At 37.2% G+C, this 21,360-nt stretch overlaps 1 protein-coding gene across 10 annotated transcripts in view; it reads right to left on the bottom strand.

Annotated features, from left to right (window-relative positions):
• Positions 1–21,360, bottom strand: part of UBR2 (ubiquitin protein ligase E3 component n-recognin 2) — a 129,153-nt gene that overhangs the window by 40,593 nt on the left and 67,200 nt on the right. For 7 of the 10 annotated variants that reach the window (XM_023545647.2, XM_023545641.2, XM_023545640.2 and 4 more), the window contains 15 exons: positions 20,949–21,132; positions 17,917–17,978; positions 17,617–17,727; positions 16,873–16,938; positions 13,828–13,950; positions 13,639–13,702; positions 12,124–12,248; positions 9,889–9,941; positions 7,675–7,777; positions 6,844–6,892; positions 6,178–6,344; positions 4,827–4,929; positions 884–993; positions 689–772; positions 186–364 (listed from right to left, as the gene is read on the bottom strand). In XM_023545647.2, the coding sequence (XP_023401415.1) occupies positions 186–364; positions 689–772; positions 884–993; positions 4,827–4,929; positions 6,178–6,344; positions 6,844–6,892; positions 7,675–7,777; positions 9,889–9,941; positions 12,124–12,248; positions 13,639–13,702; positions 13,828–13,950; positions 16,873–16,938; positions 17,617–17,727; positions 17,917–17,978; positions 20,949–21,132 (1,583 nt within the window). The remainder of the gene's footprint in view (positions 1–185; positions 365–688; positions 773–883; positions 994–4,826; positions 4,930–6,177; positions 6,345–6,843; positions 6,893–7,674; positions 7,778–9,888; positions 9,942–12,123; positions 12,249–13,638; positions 13,703–13,827; positions 13,951–16,872; positions 16,939–17,616; positions 17,728–17,916; positions 17,979–20,948; positions 21,133–21,360) is intronic. The other 3 variants (XM_003403912.4, XM_010587621.3, XM_023545645.2) reach the window with 1 other exon arrangement.

Raw genomic sequence — 21,360 nt, 5'->3', positions numbered from 1 at the left:
CAGAGATATGCTCATAAACATATATTAAGAAAGTCAAGATTTCTAAGCTTAATTCCTCCAAGTGAAGGTCACAAAATTCACCTATCAAGTTTACTAAATTACTTTAGGCTTAAAAGTACACTTATAAAGAAAAAAAGCAAAATCACCCCTAGTTGAATGATTCAAAAATTATTATTAAGTTTTACCTATGATCAAAAACAGCAGAGGGAGAGGCATCCAGGTCTAATGTTTGCTGGAAGAGTTCTCTGTTCTCATCAATAAAGTGCCGCTGCATCTCCGACATCTGGGCCATGATCTTTTCTCTGCGCAGTCTGGCAATCTCGGCTTTTCTCTTCCTCTCAGCTTTGTCTTTGTCTCTTGAATTCTGAAATTATGCTTCATTCAATTAGACCATTAGATGTTAAATGAACATCTTTTTACCAAAGCAGAAATATATTATTGATAACTACACATTAATTAAAAACTACTTAACACTCTCACTTAAACAAGACTTCTTAATTAATCTCACATGTTCAAAAAAAAAAGGGGAAAACCAAAAAAACTGCTACAACAAATAAGTAGTGGCATGTTTCTTGACATTTAAACGTTTGTGAATAGTATCAACTATTAACTTAATGCAGATAAATTAAATTTGTTTATAATGAGCTTGCTACAATTTTTCAGTATTACCACACTTTATTTCTTATACCTCTTCCATTATAGCTCCTCCTCCTGTCTCTGCCACAGGACTGGTAGATGAACTCTCCCTCACCTTCTTAATAGCATTAAAAGTCTACCAAAAAAAAAAAAAAAGACTCAGTTATCCCGAAGCTATAAAACATTATCAAAATGTATAAATAACAAATATTTCTCACAGAAAGCAGAACAATGCAGGAAATTTTACCTTCAATATCCACCTAATCATGTCTTTGTGCACTTCTAGGTAGGGAGCATTTTGTAGTGTTTCCAGCATAGCTAGTATGCTAGGAGAGTTGTTTGGTGCTTCACCAGGTCCTACGGTGGAAAAATAAAAGGCATAATAACAGCAGCTAACTCTTCACAGTGCTTAAGTCTATGCACAAGAAGATAAATGGAGTTGTTTATAACTTTTATTGGCCATCACTTGATTACAGCTCTAATTATTAGAGATTTTCAATACTTCTCAAGAATGCAACACATATTTGTACTTTACAAGCAAGCTGTTAACAAATGTGGTGCTTTAAGCATTTGAAACTTGCTTCTCATACCAAATGATAATTTTAACATATCCTCTAGCAAAATCAAATAAAAAACCGGCTAAAAAACTAGTCTACCTGAGATCTTACAAGCCTAAGAAAATGAATTAGGATTATAGGAATGCATTTAAAATACATTTGTTCGCTTCGCACTTTTAATAAAAGCTAGATTTAAAATAACTTCCTTAAGAATTTTTTTGAGAAAAAGAGAAATGTCAAGTCCATGTTCTCAAGGGTACATTTATTAAATCCAGTTTCACAGTCGGAAGTGCTCCATCATAGAATTTCTCGATTTAACCGCAACTATTCTGGCAAAATCTTTCTCCTCCCTAAGAGGGGAGGAGATTTAACTTACGTGATCTTTAATATCCTTCCAGAATTAAAATTCTGTGGCTGTTAATCAGGAGTTTGACTCTGGAAAGGGGAAGGTTCCCCGCCCCCCAAATATATATATATGTATGTATATATCACACACATACATAGAGGGTCTTAAGTACATAAAATGTTTAAAGAGAAATAATTGGAATGTCCAGAAAAAATGATGCTTGTTTAAAAAAAAAAAGAGAGTGAGTGAGAGAGAACCTGAGATCTTGTGGGTTCAGTGAAAAAAATTAGGGAGTTTTCGGTGTGGTTATCCTAAAGTAAGCACCCTGGATACAGAGAAAGCAAAAGACACAATGGTCCACAGAAATAATGACCGAGGAAAAGGCTGGCACCCAAGAATATAGCCTTCAGGGGGTGTCATGGATTGTGTCCTCCCAAAATATGTGTCAGCTTGGTCAGGCCATATTTCTAGTATTGTGTGGTTGTCTTCCGTTCTGTGATTGTAATCTTATGTCAAAGAGGATTCGGGTGGGATTGTAACCCCCTTACTAAGGTCACATCCCTGATCCAATGTAACGTGATTTTCCCTAGGGTGTGGCCTGTACCACCTTTTATCTTATAAAACAAAGCAGGGCAGGGAGCACAGGGTGTCCTTTGGACCCAGGGTCCCTGTGTAGAGAAGCTTCTAATCCAGACGAAGATTGATGAGAAGGACCTTCCCCCAGAGCTGAAAGACAGAGAGAAAGCCTTCTGGAGCTGACACCCTGAATTTGGACTTCTAGCCTACTTTACTATGAGGAAATAAATTTCTCTTTGTGAAGGCCATCCACTTGGGGTATTTGTTAGAACAGCGCTAGATGACTAAGAATTTGGTGCTGAGAGAGTGGGGTGCTGCTCTAACAGATACGTTAAATGTGGAAGCAGTTTTGAAACTGTGAATGGATAGAGGACCTCCAGCAGCAGTACTAGACAAGCACCAGGCAGCGCTGGAGCCGACCCATGGGGCTGAGTGCCTTCCGGATGAAGTTTACTGGCTGAGTAGGGTGCCCCTAAGCACTTATCGGTAGAGTTACGGAGCTCTGGAACACTTGCCCCAGCAGGGCTGATGTGGACATGAGGCCTGAGGGGCCCAGAGACAAGGAATACAGGAAGCTGAGTTGCCTCAGTCTCAAACGGTATGGCCACGACTTCTGGGGTTTCAAAGGGTGGAGCCACGGCCTCTGGTGTTCCTAAGGGTGGAGTCGTCACTCAGATGGACTAGGAGAACAGTGAGCCTAAAGCCGAGGGAGCCGTAGATAGCCAGCCTTTCTTCCTAGTCCATCTTTGACTGGAAACTCAGCTGAAACTTTTCAGCATCATAACAGCATGCAAGCCTCCACTGACAGACGAGTGGTGCCTGCTCAGGAGGTGCTTCAGCCAAGAAGGAATCATGGAATTAGAAAATCACTAGTTTACGAGCCCCAGTGGAATAACTGATTCAGAAAGGATCATGAATGAGTGCTAAAGTGACTAAGGTAAAAAAGTTGCTGGAGAATAGGATACTTTGCAGTGCCAAAACATCACCCCACAGACTAAGTGCTAAGTGAAATAGATCAATGGGGCGATCCAGTGGTCACCACTGAACCAAGTGATCATACTTGGGTCACAAATAGCGGGACATCCTGTCATTATGTGTCTCCTGATGTCATACAATATGAAGGACTCAGCATCACCTATAAAGTATTCTTCCCAAATTTGTTTAACTGAATTTAATCAAGCTCTTGACTAATTTTCCAGTGCATAGGAAATATAGGGGATAAAAGAAAAAGTTAAACACCACCACAAGGCAACAATAAGTAAAACCCAAAATGTGAGCTATTTTATACGGAAACTAGTCTGGGCTTTTCAAAAACACAATTCCTTAAAAAAAAATTAAGTTGGAGAGACTGGAGATTAAAAGAGACATATCTAACAACAGTGTATTTTTCTTACCAGGATTTTTGGGACAACTGGGAAAACCAGAGCGTGACTAGATTTGGGGTATTACTGCTAATTTTCTTAGGCGTGATGATAGTACAGGCAGTCCCTGACTATTGACAGGGTTTTGTTCCAACAACTCCACTGTAAATCGGTTCTGACAAAAGTCAAATACCTCATTTCAGATTAACAGCTGATGCTTCTTACGGTACAAAACGCTGAATAAGATCATGCTCTAGGCCTGGTGTACAATAAAGTTGGCGCCAGTGTTGCAACAGCGCAGTTAGAGTTGTAATGGCTGTCACGTGCATGTGCAGTTCAACTCTCCTATGTCGTTAGAGTTGAACATTGCCCAATTTCTATCCGCTGTGACTCTCAATACTGACTTCACTGCAGACCAGGCCATAGCCTGCTGTACGCAAGTGCTGTGAACAGTAAATCACAGAACTGAACATCTGGGAGTGAAGATCTGAGACAGGTAACATCAACGCATTATGTGCTGCATAACTGTAAGTAGTACGTATTACTAGTGATAAAATGTACAAACAACAAAAAAAAGTCACACGGTTGTAAGTCTGGCTTGTCGTAACTCGAATATTTTGTAAGTTGGGGACTACATGTATTGTGGGACGTTGGACAATGTCTTTCTTAGGAGGGAAATGCTTAATTATTAGAGGTGAGATGTTACGATGTCTACAACAAATGGTTTAAGAAGTGTACAAGTATAAATGCAAACAGACCAAAATATTAACTACTGAATCTAGGTTTACTGTCCTACTTTTTCAACTTGTCTATCTGACTCGACGGCACTGGGTTTTTTTTTTATATGTTTAAAATTTTCAAAATAAAAAGTTAGAGAAAACCACTTTGGCCCTCTACAAAAAGTCACATTATTTTATAGAAAATAATATACAATGATAATCAAATCCCCCATAGCTAATTTTCTTATCTTCAATACCGAAGAATCTTACATTTTTATATGCTAACAGCAAAAATTTAAAGGCGAAATCCTGATAGCATATTTTATGTCTTAAGAAGTATATCCTAGAATTCAAATATATGTGTTATATCCATTTCAAACTAAGGACTCCTCATTATTTTTGCTGTTTATGAATTAAATATATGTATTTTAAGTATGTGCAGGCCCCAGGTAATTTTATAAAAATACATTAGCATCTGATATAGTACCTTTAATCAGAGATGTATACTTACAGCCTCAAATATCTGGAGTCAATAGAGCTCATTTAGAATCTATTATGATCAAATAAAACAGGTTGCATTACATGTTTAAAATCACATCTTGAGTGAACTTAGTAAAGGGTATATACATACTAGATATCTTCTGAGAGAAGGTAAATGTTACTACATGCCCTTCTGCGACATTCTCTAAATGCTGTTTTTCTTCTCGTAGCGCCATTCCAATTAAATGCAACACCTCAAATAAAACACATTTTGTAACCTTTAGTAAAAAAAAAAATCAAGTGTATATCTTTACAGGAAATAACAAAAAGAAAATTAATTCACTATTGAAGAAGGAGAAATCAAACTATTAAAGACAAAGAGCAACAAAAAACAATTCAAGCTAGGAACTTACAGAATTCTCAGCAAGGAAAACAAAAAATCCTATCTCAGCTAGCAAGAAAACTCAATCGCTAATTCTTAAGATAAGCTAAAATTACCACTAGATAATGGCCTGTGATTCATGTAATACACAAGGCTTCCGTTTTACTGCGTATCAGTGGCCAGTTACAGAGCTGAAAGTATCCACCATATAATAATCTAGTCTATGATACTGACTAAAGAGTACATCTTAAATTTAGTCAGGCTAAATTAAGACAGACATTTTTATCTCTACAGCAACACAGTTTATAAGGATGTTTATAGTTCTTCAGTATATCTCACAAAAAATTCCTCACAAGGCTTAAATACACACACACACACACACACACAAACTATATCGAATCCATCAGCATTTTTTTTTTTGCTTTTATCCTGCTCTTCAATTTTGAAAGATACATGTGTCTGGTGTCTGTATCCTTCCCTCCATATTAGGCTATTCTGGTTCTCAGAAGCCTGAATGACAAAAAGCGAATGTAAACAAAGAATAAACTCTGTTCACCCTTTCTCCCATCACTTTCCACAAATCTTTTGCTATCATAATACCGATATTCTCTATAGTGCACCACAGCTCCATGGAAAGGGGTGTAATTATACACATAGTATAGCCAAAGAAATACCTCAGTCTGCTGATAAAATGGAAAAAATAGTAGCTTTGGGGGAAGGCTGGCCTGTGCTTGAATCCTGGCTTTCCTGCTTTCAAGCTACACACCCTCAAGGAAGCCCTCTGAGCCTACTTTATCATCTTTAAAACAGAAAAAACACCTTCTCTCTAGAAATATCAAAGTACTGCATATACAAAGACAGATCAGGACCAACTGATGAGCAGTGAGACAGACTGGCAAATGGGACTGAACCAATCATAACAACGTGGCATAAAAAAAATCTGTCACGCACTCATTCTCACTGCTAGACACAAAAGCAGTAACAATATACTATGTATTTCAAATGAAGGTAATAGTGTACATTTTTGTCCTAAATTATCTTTGTACAGATACTGAGAAGAGTATTCTGGCTTTTACTACAAAAGCACTAAAATACAAATAATAAATGTCTGCAAACTTACCCTTTGCAGCATGGACTCTGACCAGGCATATCCATTATGCTCTACGGCCCACTGCAGGATTGTTCCCATGATGCACAACATGACATCTGATTGCAAAATGTTAACCAGGCTTTCAAACAAGGGGCAGAATGGAGGCAACACTGGAGGTGGAAGTGCTGAAAATAAAGCTATTATTGGTTTCTTTTGTAGATCATGCATATAAAAAACCCATCCCTTTGTTAGATACTTTTGATAGTCTATCACTCAAAGAATATTCATTAACAAACATCTAATACCTATATTTTACCTTCTCAAGGTCAATGACCTTCTCAAGGTCAGATACATAAAAAGTTACATAAACAGCAGAAGTACAAAGGAAAGCCTTTTTCCCCCTAGAAATGTCTTACAACCTAAAATAAAACCATTAACCCAAAGGTGAATCAGTACAGACCACTTTTATATTAGCGTATTTATTATTCCTTTGAATAAGGAGAGTGTTCACTTTGAGAGCTTATATTTAAATCTTTTACTTCACCAAGGATATTCATCATGATAACAGTCGATAGAAAAAAATGTTTTTAAAAATGGTCTTATATACAATTGCTGGCACAGCAGTCTTATTACTCTTACTGTAAAATAAGCAAAATAGACTGACGTGAGATTTTTGAAAAAAGAATTTAAAAATACCTGTATCTTCCCTATTTTGTCTTTTCAATTTCCGTTGAGCTTCTTCTGCCTAATAAAAAGAAAGTTATTTGGATTAGAAATTATTAATACAAACAACTTAATATCCTATACTAGTGAAGTAAATCAATCTTTGCTATGTTATATTCTGATTTTGGATTTTCATTCTTAATGTTGCAGTCCCCCCAATATAGACATCAACATTAATTTTTTTTCTACTAAAAGAAGTAAAAAATGAGTTATCTGTTGCACTGAAATGCAGGAGAGACACGTACATACCCAAATAAAAAATCTTATTTAGACCTGAGATCTATGAGCATCAAAAATTAAACAAGAGCTTTACTAAAAAAGGGTTTTAAGAGAAGACTGCTAAAAGTCAAAATTTGCCCACCTAAGATTATAACTCCATAAACCTCTATGTGTATAAAATGGGTTAACCAGTTACAATAAAGGTTTAGAACCAGTTTTCAAAAATCAATAAAATAATACAATTATATATGTGTGGGTCTTGGGAGAAAAGAACTGGCAGTCTGCCTAGCAAATCCTATGGGGCAGTTCTATTCTGTCCTATAGGGTTGCTATGAGTCGGAATCAACTGGATGGCATACAACAACAACAAATGTATGTAATTATATAGATCTTATATACGTACACACAAAACACTGTTAGACAGTGGTATTACAGGTAATTTGTATTTTCCTCATTTTTTTTTTAAATTTTCCAAATTTTCTATAACAAAGATGATCCTTTTTCAATTTGCGTAAAACAGTAAAAGTTGTTCAGGAAAAAAAATTCTGCCCCGCTCCCCAGTATACCTTCAACTTTCGCAATTACCTTGGACTGCTCTGCCCTTGAAAAGTGATAGAAATACAAGTTGAACTCTTTGGCACACTCTGGTTTCAGTTCATACATGCCTCGTCCTGTTAATCCCGGCTTCCTACGAAACAAAGGTCCTTCAAATATTATTACTAAAGTCACATGCTAATTTATGAGACAGTAATTAGATGTCAGAATAAGAAAGCAGACCTCTCATATACTGCTGGGGAGTGCATATTTTCCACAGGTTAACCTGGCAATCTAAATCCAAAGCTTTATGTGCATTACTTTATCTAGCAAGTCTACTTTGAATGTATCCTACCTGGACAAGTAACTGAATGGTCACTAGAGTATCAACAATTTTAAAAGTCTAATAATAAGGGAATGGGTTACACAAATTACAACATCTCCAGACAATTAAACACTATTCAAAGTGATGTTAATCTCTATATTCCGACACACAAAGTTCTATTAAGTGGAAAAAAGCAGGTGACATTTTAGAAAAATATTTTCACAATTTTGTGGCTTCGAAAACCTTCACAGGCAAGTTATGAAACCCAGAAACCATAAAAGACAGAAAGATTTAAGTCCCATGAAAATTAAATTATGTGAAATGATACCATAAACAAAGTTGAAACTCAAGTGACAGTCTGGGGAGAAAATACTTGTTATGTATTTAATATTGAAAGAATTAATTTTTTAATATATGAAAAGGAAACTCTGGTGGTGTAGTGGTTAAGAGCTACCGCTGCTAACCAAAAGGTCGGCAGTTCGAATCCACCAGGCGCTCCTTGGAAACCCTATGGGACAGTTCCACCGTCCTATGGTGTTGCTATGAGTAGGACTCGACTTGACAGCTACGGGTAATATAGGAAAAAAGCCTATGGAATACTAAGATAGAGACAATCCTAAAGAAAAATGTACAAAAGTAGAGAAATGCAAACTGAAATAACAAGGTAACATTTCCTACCCATTGGATGTGTAGAAATTAAGAAGGCTATACATCTCAAGTGCTGGCCAAGATGCAGGGCACTCTCATACACTGCTAGTGTAAACTGATGACTTTTTTGGGGTGACACTTTGGAGGTATGTATCAAAATGTAACATGTGCCTTCCCTTTGATCTAACAAATCCTCAAAGAAATACTTTTACACATCAAAATATGTGATATATGTGCAAGGATATTCAATACTTCATTTATGATAGAGAAAATATGGAAACTTAAATATCCATCAAGTGGGAAGAGATTAAATACGGTACAGTACACGACTATGAAAAAAAAGAAAAAAGTAAACCTGCATGTCCTGACAAGGCGTATTAGATTGAAAAAAAAAAAAGACACGAAGATATAGAAATACCCCCAAACCAAAAAACCAAATCCACTGCCATCCAGTCAGTTCAGACTCAGAGCAACCCTATAGAACAGAGTAGAAATGACCCTTAGGGTTTCCAGGGAGCAGCTGGTGGACGTGAACTGCTGACCTTCTGGTTAGCAGACAAGCTCCAGAAATATCCGCAATGAAGTTTAATTAAAAAAAGGCTACGGAACAGTAAATACAAAATGAATAAATTTTTTGCTAAAGTATGTATCTTTCTAGCCTCTTACATATACATATAGATGTAAGTGTTACAAGCACAGAAAAAAAGTTTAGAAAGATATATATCTAAATATAATTGAAGTCAACGGGGAGCAGTTAAGATAATAAATTTTTTTTTTTCTTTTTACTTTTCCGTATTTTCTTTAAAAGAACATACTGTCTTCACAATCAACAAAAAGACACTGCCATTGGAGCGGAGTAGGAAGCAAGAAAAAAGTAGGATTAAGCAACTGCCTCAACAACCTTAATGAGACAAACTAACGACTGGGCAACACAGTGGACACTAGAGAAGGAAGCATTTAGTCCACAATTTAGGTGCCACATTCAAATGGACACAAAGAAATCTGAAGAAAGCCCAATGCATTTACTTGGATCACCTGCTCAGTGAAACCATCAGCTATGAACCCTTACTGTACATGTATCGAAAACCCTCATAAAGTTACTTTAAGTTATTGTTTGCAGGCCTAGATTACAAGAGTGAAATGTCAGTGAGAAATCTAATTTAGTTGTAAGTTTGAAAATATTTGTCACTCTCTGAAAGCAACAACTTCATGCTCAGTTCCAGCAAAGGAAACAATCTAAGAAAGGTGAATGTATAAAATACGGAATGTGAAATAATAGGAAGTAAGCTCACTTGAAATGGGCAACTGCTTCAATTACACTCTCCATGCCAGTTTCTTTGTTCTCCTAAAGATATAAGAAATAAGTGTGCTTTGTGTTAATAATTGCTAACACTCTGAGAACTATGTTTTTATCTCATTAACCCTCATAGCAACCTATGAAGTAGATATACTATTAGCCCTATTTTTACAGATGAGGATCCCATAGTAAACACGATTAATATACAATTAGGCAGATTATTTGGTAAGCTGACATTCATTCAGAATGCTATAATTAAAAAAAAAAAGTCACTACCATATAGAATCGAAATAACTATTTTCAAAAGAATTAAATGAAAATACAAAGTCTACATATAACATTTAAACAAAATATTATCTAAAATAGTTTTATCTTGTGAAATAGTTACACTAATTTCTTATCTAGTTTCAGTAAAACAGCATTTCCCAAATCATATTTCATTCATGCCAAGATGTTAATAGGAATTTTGAATTCCTGTTTTAATAAAAACAAGTTCTGATAAAAAGCTTGGGAAATATGGTTTAAGAAAAGTTGCATATGTTCTTTTACTATAAGACTTCTCAGAGTCTTGATTTCGCTAAAGTAATTATGATTCTCCAAAAGGTAACACACTACAGAGTAATTCTAAAATATGTAACACACCACTAAGCTTTTCCCCAGGCTACCCATTTACTATCTTGTGTGTTCTACAGGACACAGATTGGGTGACTATATACCACCACCTTGTATAAACAGCTTTAAAAAGCTGTTTCAAATTTTATTCTTCCTTATCCTAAAAAAAGAAAAATAGTTGCTATTGAGTCAATTACGACTCACGACAACCCCGTATGGGTCAGAGTAGAACTGTGCTCCATGGGGTTTTCAGTGGCTGATTTTTTCGAAGTAGATCACCAGGTGTTTCTTCTGAGGTGCTCTGCGTAGATTCAAACTGCCAACCTTTGGGTTAGTAGCCAAGCGTGTTAATCGTTTGTGTCACCTAGGGACTCCTCTTATCCTAAAGCCTAGGGTAAATTATAATTGCTTCCTCATCTAAAAACTCAGAATTTCCTGCACTAAAAAAAGTACAAGCCATTTCATCTGAATAGATATTTGGAGATATTAAGAAATTATTAATTACTGTTAATTTTTTAGGTGCGATAATGGTACATGGGTTAAAAAAAATCCTTTATCATTTAGATCTGAGTTTCTCAACCTCAGCACCACTGACATTTTAGAGCACACAGTTCTTTGTTGTGGGAGGCTGTTCAGTGTATTACAAGATGTTCAGTTATCATGCCTGGCTTCTACCCACTAGATGCCAGGACCATCCTCCCTCACCCTGAGTAGTGGCAATGAAAAATGTTTCCAAACATTGCCAAATGTACCCCTGGAAGGAAAAATCATACCCAGTTGAGAACCGCTATTTTAAATACATATAGCCCTATTTATAGATGAAATGACAAATCTGGTATTCTCTACAAAACAATCCAGTGAGTAGATGGGGGTTAGGTAAGGGTATAGATGATACAAGACTGGCCATCTGTTGAAGCTGGTGATGAGAACATGGAGTCTGTTATACTATATTTTCTATTTCTGTAGATGTTTGAAAATGTTAATAAAAAGGTTTTAAAAAGTATTATTATGCAATACATATAAGACAGGTTGCCAGCTCAGATTAAGAACTGTTACATTGAAAGTTTTGATCTGTGTTTCAATCTTGGGAAAACATTATCTTGAAAAGCCTCAATGAAAATAAAGTCCTTTACTAACTATTAAGTGTTGAGTTTCTGAAAAGCCCCAACGCTGAAAAATAGATGGGTGAGGAACTTAAGACCCAGAGAGGAAAAACAGTTGCAATTCAACCTACGAATGCTCTTGTGAATATTATTTTACACTCATTAAGATGAAACAGATGGCTCACCAAGGAGGAGAATCACTGAATGCTTGAGAAGGATAAGACTCAAAAACTGAGCAGGTATTTTCCCACTCCTTTCCCTCAACATGTTAAGTTACAAAGCACTATCTCTACTTGTGGCAGCTTCACACTAAGGGCCTTATAAAAATCCCTCTCTAACAGATACAGTAGTTCAGTTCTAAGAGCTGGGATTACTTTTCTTTTTTTGCCCCAGCATCCTTATCTCTTTCAAGGCTTCGGTGTAAAAGAGTCTATCTCTATTTTGCTTTGTATATACTAGACAGATAGGTATGAGAAGATTTTTAAAATTTTCTTTTTAAAAATGTAGGTACTTACATCTTCAGGTAAAGACTTTACCAATTCACTGTGAGCCATGGGTCTGATGCTCAACTGGTGGATAATCTCCCGCTTAATTTCATCTGCAGCATTTACCAGTCCAACTCCAGGACTAAATCTCTCTCCTGTCAATAATGAACAAGTATGTACATCGCATTTAACACAACCACAATACTTGAGTGGCATTACACTTATAAGTTATGCAACACAACGCATTTCTCTATATAATTCTGTCTGTGCAATGGGAAAGCGATGACTGGTCTGGCAACAAGCTACAGAGAGAGCAGCACTGATCACACTTCTGAGTCTCAGACACAACGGGTGAGTGCACACTTCAGGCAGTGGAGAGAAAGAACTCTGGCTGCTGCTTTAGAGGAACAGGATAGGAAGGTTGAGAAGGGATGAGAAGTAGTGAAAAACAATAGCCTGGAAAACTGGTTTCACTCCATCTGCCACATGGTAGAGAGAGAGAGAGAGCCTCCCTTTCCTACTCTGTCTAGTGGCAAATAAGATATCACCTACTGACAGTAGTCAGGATTCTCTGCTCTATGGACTGTAGAGGGTCTAAAATAGGAAGGGAGGTGGGACAAGGCAAGGGATAAAAGAATGGGAAAGATGGGGGGAAAAATAGACTGGAAATACAGGCAACAAGAAAAGAAAGCTGTACCTATTAGCCATGTTGTTGTCAGGTGCCATCAAATTGACTGCATCTCATAGTGACCCCAGTGACAGAGCAAAACTGCCCCATAAGCTTTTCTTGGCTGTAATCTTCACAGAAGCAGATCACCAGGTCTGATACTCAGTTTTATGGGAGGGGCATTAGAGCCATAGGTCTGATGCTTGATTGATGGATAATCTCCCTGTAGAGCTGCTGCGCGGGTCCCAACTGCCAGCCTTTCAGTTAGCATCCCAGTGCTTAACTGTTGTACCACCCGGGCTCCTTTCTATTAGCCATCGGTCTCCATTAAATAGGAATTGGGCTTCTGGTGGCGCAGTGGTTAAGAGCTCAGCTGCTAACCAAAAGGTCAGCAGTTTGAGTCTACCAGCCACTCCCTGAAAACCTTATGGGGCAGTTCTACTCTGTCCTATAGGGTCATTATGAGTTGGAATCAACTTGATGGCAACAGGTTTTTTTTTTTTAATGTCACAAAGTCATTTTTGTATCACAAAACCATGGTGGGAAACAGAGCTAAAGCATAAAGTAACAGCGAATAGCTCTTAAATATCCTAATCCTTGCTTGATAAATTCTCCTGTCCCCATTTTCTCCCCCAAACTTAGAATCTTCTCGTTTATTCTGCTTCAGGAGCTGTACACCATCCTTTCTCCAAAGCGCCAAAGCACAATCACTCTGAACATTACAGTAACTAGACGGAGAAAAGATAGATACTCTAATTCCCCTTCCTTAAAACTGAGTATCAGCTCTAAACAAAAGAAACATAGTTTGGAAATTCTGAAGTATCTGCTACCACAGAAACCAATATAATTTATAAACATCTCAAGCAATCCGAACTTACCAACAAGCATTATAATGAGGTATAGCATCTCTTCTATTAGAGTATTGTTCTGCTGTACAACATCCTATAGCAAGCGGGGGAAGATAAAGTTCAGAGATAAGAATACGCACACTGCATCTCAAATAATTAACGTAACAACAAAATGAAAGGTGCTCCTTTGGTGATGTCTGTCGTTAGACGCGTCCCTACCTTGTGGGTAACCTCAGAGCTGAACCTTGTTCCGTAGTCTGGAGTGCTGAAAATCTGATAAAGCTCAAAGCGGCTCAGCATGATCATCAGGAAATGGTTTGGATCCATCATGGAGACACCTGTCTTTTTTTTTTTTTTTTAAACGTTTGAGATAAAGGAAAAGGGGAAGGTCAAAAACGTTATTACACAATTAATGGTATTTTGTTTTGCACAACAGAAAGCAGTCTATTTCTTCACCAATCCCAATAAAAGAAGGAAATCCATTTAGTCCCAATCTCTACTGTGTTAGGTGACAAGTGTGGGCAGGAATCTAAGCATGTAAAACAAAACCAAACCAAACCTGAATCCACACATCAGACTAACATGGACTATGAATTCTCTTTTTCTGTAATGCTTTAAAATAATGAATTTAGCTCCCAAGTTTTATCTCAGGGTTCTCTAATCACTGTCTGGTGTATGGGCTCTGAATGTAGTATGTCAATTAAGCTTCCAGTACTGCTTAATATACATATTAAACCTTTATCAAGAACTCTCAACCTATTTATTTATTTAATAACATTTTATTGTGTTTTTGGTGAAAGCTTACACAGCAAATTAGGTTTCCATTTGACAATTTCTATACAAACTGTTCAGTGACATTAGTTAACGTTTTTCATAACGTGTCCACATCCTCTTTAATTGCATTCTCGTTGTTCTGTCTCCAGGACCCTAGTTTCCCTGCCACCTTATCGTCTCATCTTTGCTTTAGAGTAGCTGTTCACCTTTTGGTCTTGTATAGACGGTTTTTTAATGGAACACTGTACTCCCAGATAATGTCCTTTGTTTTGTGTGCTGATCTGTTACTTCACTAAAAGGTGACTCTGGGATCAGTTTCGGCTCAAGATTTAAAAAGTATCTGAAGGTAACAGTCTCATGCAGTCTTCTAGTCTCAACTGGTCCAGTAAGTCTGGACTTTCTAAGAATGTGAGTTCTGTTCCATGTTTTTCTCCCACTCTACCAGGGTCCATCTATTTTGACCCTGATCAGAATGGCTGGGAGCTGTACATCTACTTCTTCCAGTCTCAGGGTAGATGAGGCTGTAGCTGCTGTCAACCTATTTTTTTATAGTAAACGCTATACTAGCAGAAGTGACAGTTTTTAAAATTAGTTTCGAGAGTCCTTAATTTCCCTTTAATTCCATTTGTATAAATTCTAAACTAACCTAGCTTTTCATTTATTTTGAACCTATCTTTGAAATTTATATTTCTTGACTTTATGTTCCTATAATTATGAAATCCATTCAGCAATAATATGAAACAACTACTATGTGACAAGCATTGTGCTAAGCACAAAGGACAAAAAAGGAACAAGATACACTTGCCACAGTTTAGTGGGGGAGACAAAAAGTAAACAGGCAATCATAATATTGAGTTATAAATGCTATGGCAAGGATAAGCACCAAAGGTCCCCAAGAAAGGCATACTCAATCAAGCTTTGGTGGGCCAGGAAAGGCTTGGAGAAAGTCACACTAAACTAAGGCTTGCAGTAAAGAAGTTAGCTAGGTGAGGTAAAGGAAGAGGAGGGCAATTTAGGGAGCAAAAGAAATAAACATGGAGAGTTTAAGACTTAGGAGATATAGCACTGCAAATTCAGGGAATTTTGATGTAATTAAATATTCTTGGGATAGCAGTATGGAATGGAGAGTAGCACAGGACTCGAAGATCAGTTTAACAGTTTGTGTCTTTAACCAGAAGATGAAAGAATGGCTTTCAGCTTCCTGACTTTAACAACTGTATATGCTGTGGAACAATTCACCGACGTAGGTGCGGTACAGTGAATTACTTAATATGGCCCTTCGAGCCATGCATGGTCTTGTGACTCCTACAAAATGATTGGGTTAGAGTATGCAAATAAGGTACTTGTGGCCCACAGAGGGGAATGGATAGCTTTCTAATAATGCAAACAAGGAGCACGCACCCTTGTTGGGGGTGAAACCATGCAAATAAAGTGTATGGAACCCTAACGAAGTGATTGGTTAGTTTTGCTATCTGCTAGACTTAAAAGAGAGCCAATCTCAGAGCAGAGAAAGACCTCACTACCACCAGGAAAGAGCTAGAGGTAGAATGTGTTCTTTGGACCTGGGGTCCCTGCACTGAGAACTTCCTAGACCCAGGAGACAGAGAGCTGTAACACCAGAGACAATGCAAGACAGCTAGAAGTGGCGGCAAGCATGACAGCTGGCAGCAGCAGAACCAGGAGACCAGCAGAAGATAGGGCGGTGGGCTTCCAAGCCCACAGAGTGAGAAAGCTGAGTGCTTCTGGGCCAGAGGCTTGCTGGCGGAATGGGGTCACTTTGGCGGCACCTATTGGTAAAGCTAAAGAGCTTCACAACACTTACCTGAGCAGGGCAGAGGCCGGGCCAGTCCAAGAGGCCTATAAGGCCCAGGGGCCAAGGGCCCAGGAGAGGCCTGCCTGTGGGCACAGCCAAGAAGTTGTACTGACTGAAGAACTGTATCCTGAGTAGTTTCTGATCCTGAATTGTAACCTGTTACTTCCCTAGTAAACCCCAATATCATGCGTATTGTCTGTGAGTTCTGTGTGGCTATTACAATGAATCATTAAACCCAGGAGAGAAGTAGTGAGTGCCATGGAGGGATGGCTGGTGTCAGAATTGGAAAAAAGGTTGGGGAGATGAGGTATGTTTGACCTCTACTTCACAAGAATCAGCTTTCGGCTGATGGTGATTCTCTCTCCCCCTTGTGAAGTTAGAGGAGGTCAGATGTCCCCACCATGCCATTTTTATAGTAAGAAACATAAAATAGGGAGAAGTTATGGAAAAAATAGTTGTTCTGAACTTGTTAAATCTGAAATGTGTCCAGTAATTCCAGATGGAAATGTTCTATAGGCTGTTAACTATATGAGTTTGAAGCTTAATAGACAGGGCTCAGATGGAATTATTAATTTGGGAGCCATGATAAATGACTGGATTCTGTGGCAGTAACAAGAAGTAAACGATGCCCCCCACTCCCTCCACACAACCTTTAAGTATGCTTTTAAATTCATTACCTGAAGCATTACTATATCCTTGTCAAACATCTCCCTCCTGCATTTCACATTATGGTAATAATAAATCTAAAAAAAAAAAATTATTATACTGGATAACTAGGTTTTATTTGCCCAACCCTCCTCTCCCCACTCCCCCAAAAAGCATACAGTCTGTGCGCACGCGCGCGCACACACGCACACGATGTGGTTTCCCTAACAGTTAACACGACCTTAGTAGAGATTAATTAATTGGAAACTTCCAGGTTACAGTGGTCACTCTATAGTTCATATTTTGCAGCCAATTTTCTGGGTCTTACAACAAAGTAAAAGGTTGTTTTAGTAGGTTTATAATTACCAAAAAAAAGAAGAAATATCCATACTACACCTTGTTGAGATTTAAAAATTAAAACCTCAATTTCAGAGATACCTAACAGAATTTCTAACTTTCAACCCAATTTAAAAGCATGAAATCTATTTTTATTATTATTTTTTAAATAGACAACTTTGTTCTAAAAACTGATTTCAAGTGAAAATCAAAACCATTGTCATTCATTTTTACTTCTGATATTGTTCCTTGACAAACTACAAGTTACAGAAGAAATTTTTTGGTTTATCATAGATTTGTCTTTTTAAACTATCTGATTATAGATATTTAACTTTCAATGACTAAGCACATTGAAAACTACAGCCTTCATAAAAAAAAAAAAAAAAAAAAAAGAGGCCAAAAAAATGGAATGAAAATTCTCCATAGAGTTAAACACTTACCTGGTTTACTAGAGAAAACCCATTTCTTCTCCACATTCCAGCATGTACTTGGGCACATAACACAAGACATCTAAGAGGGTGTTCTATCAACATGGGTGGGCTAAGTTCACTCTGTATATTAAAAAAAAACAAAAAAACCCACAAACATCTCAACTGTTATAAAGAAGACTGGATGATAGGGAGAAAAGCTTTATATAAAACGGGTTGAAATTATTTTAAGACACTTTTTGTTTTAAAGTCATTTCAACTACACAGAACATAATAAGTAGGTATTCACTTTCAAATCTCAGTACCACTTACTAGAGGTAGGAGCTCTGGAAATTTATATGCCACTTCACTTTTGCTTAATAATGCATGCAAACCTGCACAGAAGAACAAACAAAAAAGTATTTTTATAAGTGAAAATCATTTGGAAAAGAAAAATCTAAATATTCACTCAACTTTATATCTAACTTCTTTACCTTCTCTTTGAGAATGTGTAAAATGAACTGGGTCCACAAATGAAGCTTTTCAGCTGTTATTCTTATGAATCTCTGTATCAAAAGTACACTTAGAGCCTTAATCACATGTACCGACATATGGCGAGGAAACTGTACAGAAGTAAATGCTAGATACACAAATACAGCAAAAGCAGCTATGTAACTACCAAAGCAATTTACATAGTTATGGCAATTCTGTCATATTTCACTGGGCCATCGAGTTTATTACAATTTAAAGTATAGTAGTGAGAGATCCTTCTGGCAACTGAACAGAGAAACTGGTCCGAACACTCATGGTCTACACTGATCCTGACCTCAGAATGAAGTCTCTCAGAACTCCCAATTTAGGATCAAAGTCTCTTTAATTCCCATCAGCAGTGGGCTCTTTTATGGCTCGACCTCAGTTCATTCTGATTATATTCTTCTTATGTTGTTGCCTAAACAGAGAACGCTCTTTATAATCTTATCAATCTTTGTGGGCCACTTGCTCAAGCTTGGGTCTACTCCTTTAAGAAGACTTGCATTACTAATCTCATCCGAGTAACTGGTTCTCAATATCCACTACTCAAACTCCACTATCACACATTTCAAGCTGTTCTTGAACTGTTTTGTGTATATTTACTTAGCTTTCCAATTAGACTGCAAGCATTCAGGCCAAGGTTTATCAAATACTGTGAGACAGAAATGCTAAAAAACGTTCACTGAACAGACAGAAATTAGTATCTTTTCAGAGAACTGACAATTTTCTGGGTGGATAAACCATCAATGTCAGGTTCCATCCATATAACCGGATTTTTAAATGCAGAAGAGATCAGCGGCTGAGTTGGAGACGCGACCCACTTTCCTGCCTTCTAGTCCAGTACTTTTCCACAACATCATGCTGCCACTTGCTTATGCTGAGGATCAACAGTTTAGTACGTTCAAAGCACTCAAACAAATGAATGAAAACAAAACTGAGCCTCAACAAGTTACAGGAATAAGAGATATTTCTTTTTACAATCATAATTTCATTCTCGGCAGTTATTTGTTGTACTGTTTCGATATTCCTATGTCTAAGAAGAACACTTCCTAATTCCCACAATAGGTATCATAAATCACCAGGATTTCAATAACATCCCAAAAGACTTTTGGAATGTTAGGGTCTATAAGCAGGATAATGTGACAATGCTCAGAATGATTTTAAAAAGTCTTCAGAAGTGAAAGCAGGATTGTCATTACTGATTCCATGTATATTAAAAGGATAATAAAGGAATACTTTGAACAACTCTATGCTCACAAATTTGGTAACTCAGATGAAATGGACCAATTCCTTGGAAGACACAAACTACCAAAACTCAAACAAGGAGGAATAGATAACCTGAATAGGCCTGTATCTATAAAAGAAATTTTATTCATAATTACTAACTTGCAAAAAAAATTGAAAGTATCAGGTTCAGATCACTTCACTGGTGACTTCTACCCAACACTGAAGGAAGAAATGACACCAGTTCTCCATTATGTCCCCATCACTCCCAAAATGCCTTCGCAACACATTAAGTTAATGACTCATATTTAAGATAAATTAAAAATACTGAAATAAATAAATCATCTATCTTTAGAAGTTCTCTTCTTTCTATTCCCAGAGTTAAAAATCAAACAAGAATAGTGTGTGAGCAGGATAAGAATACCTAGACATAAGAAATGAATCTGTAGCGATGGACAAGTTCATATTCAAAATCTTCTGCCACTGCAAGCTAGTAGCTTCAGATATTCTACCAATTACAAACGGCTTATAAATCAACTACTTGATTAAAAAACCATCACCCCAATTTGGGACTCCCTCTTGATCTGTTGCTTAAAAAGTTATCAATAAAAGAGTGAAAAAGAGGGAGAGAAAAGTCAGGGTGGTTTCGATTCATTCGCAACTGCTTAAGTGATAGGCTGGGCTGAATTGAACAACACAGACTTTGAAGGTGAGTTAACAAAACATGTGGCATCTACAGCTAAGAAGTACAAAAAAAAAAACTCATAGTCTAATGGTTATAATTATGTCTTCAGTTGCTAAATTGCCTCAAATCCTAATTGTCTCTTTCTTGCTGTATCACACTATGCAAGTCACTATCTGTGCCTCAATCCTCCTACCTGTAAAGTGACCTTAACCTTTTACTGGAAGAAATTTTTTTTTTTTAATTTTTGGTGATGCCATGTTTTTTCACTAATGATTCATGGATATCGAATCATTGTCTGTTGGCACTTTTTTTGTTTGAAAAAATGGAGTGCCAATTTCAAGTGGGTTATGTCAGTACCACATTCCATGAAGTACATCACACATATGGTACATATCGGTACCATGGCCCAGGAAGCGCACTGCAAACTGTTTTCACCCCCAAAATAACTCAATTACTTGAATATTTTCGAATGCTAGTGACCATACCTTCCCAATGACACAAAGGAAATAGTGAATATACTTGCAAGCCTTATCTTGCTGTATAGAAGCCAAAAGTGTATAAAGTTTCACATAATCGCTCCTCCAGGAAGCATCCCCTCATACAAACAGCTCTCAATGCTCAAATGTGGTGCAAACTTCCTTGTTTTTAGACGGCTGCACCAGTATCTGCCATAATGCCAGAATGTACTAAAGTGGGTCAGATGCCTGCCAATAAACTTCTAGGGGAGGAAAATGTAGCTGGTATGTACATGCCCAGTGCCCATAATAGTATCTACTTCATAGGCCAATATGATGATTAAATGTAATACATGTAAAACTCTTGAAAAAACGTCTGGCTCATGGTAAGTATCAAATACATAGTAACAACACACAACAATTTAAAAAGTAATTTTCATGGTTTTTCTTCATTCTGGGAAATGCTTTACCTGCAAGTAAGCGAGAAACTGGGAGGTGAATGCTAACTTTTTCTTGGGAAACACAGTATCTGATAGTTTCCACTGAATGTCCACAAATGCTTAGTGTGATTGGCTGTTCACCATCAGTAAAACCACTGTGACATTGCATCAATACAGCGAGGCATTTCTTGTATGCTTCAATTAGTACTTTTTCCTAAAAAAAGAGGGTTTCTGTTAAGTTACTCAAAAGGTTGGGTTTCTTTAACATTGAATAAGCACCTGGAATTTGACAATAATTAAGCAAAAGCTTACTCGAGATCTAAAATAAGGCTCTGAATTTTTCTAAACTTAAAGGCTTGTAAAACAGTGTATCTTTCAAAATGATATCTGCCCTGGACATGTTGGCGTCAAGTATCAATATGGGCAAAATCAAACTCAACCT

This window comes from Loxodonta africana, chromosome 1, assembly GCF_030014295.1.
Source record: "Loxodonta africana isolate mLoxAfr1 chromosome 1, mLoxAfr1.hap2, whole genome shotgun sequence".
NCBI classification, from domain to species: domain Eukaryota; kingdom Metazoa; phylum Chordata; class Mammalia; order Proboscidea; family Elephantidae; genus Loxodonta; species Loxodonta africana.
The sequence above is the reverse complement of the archived record's forward strand: the minus strand, read 5'-3'. Positions and strand labels throughout refer to the sequence as shown.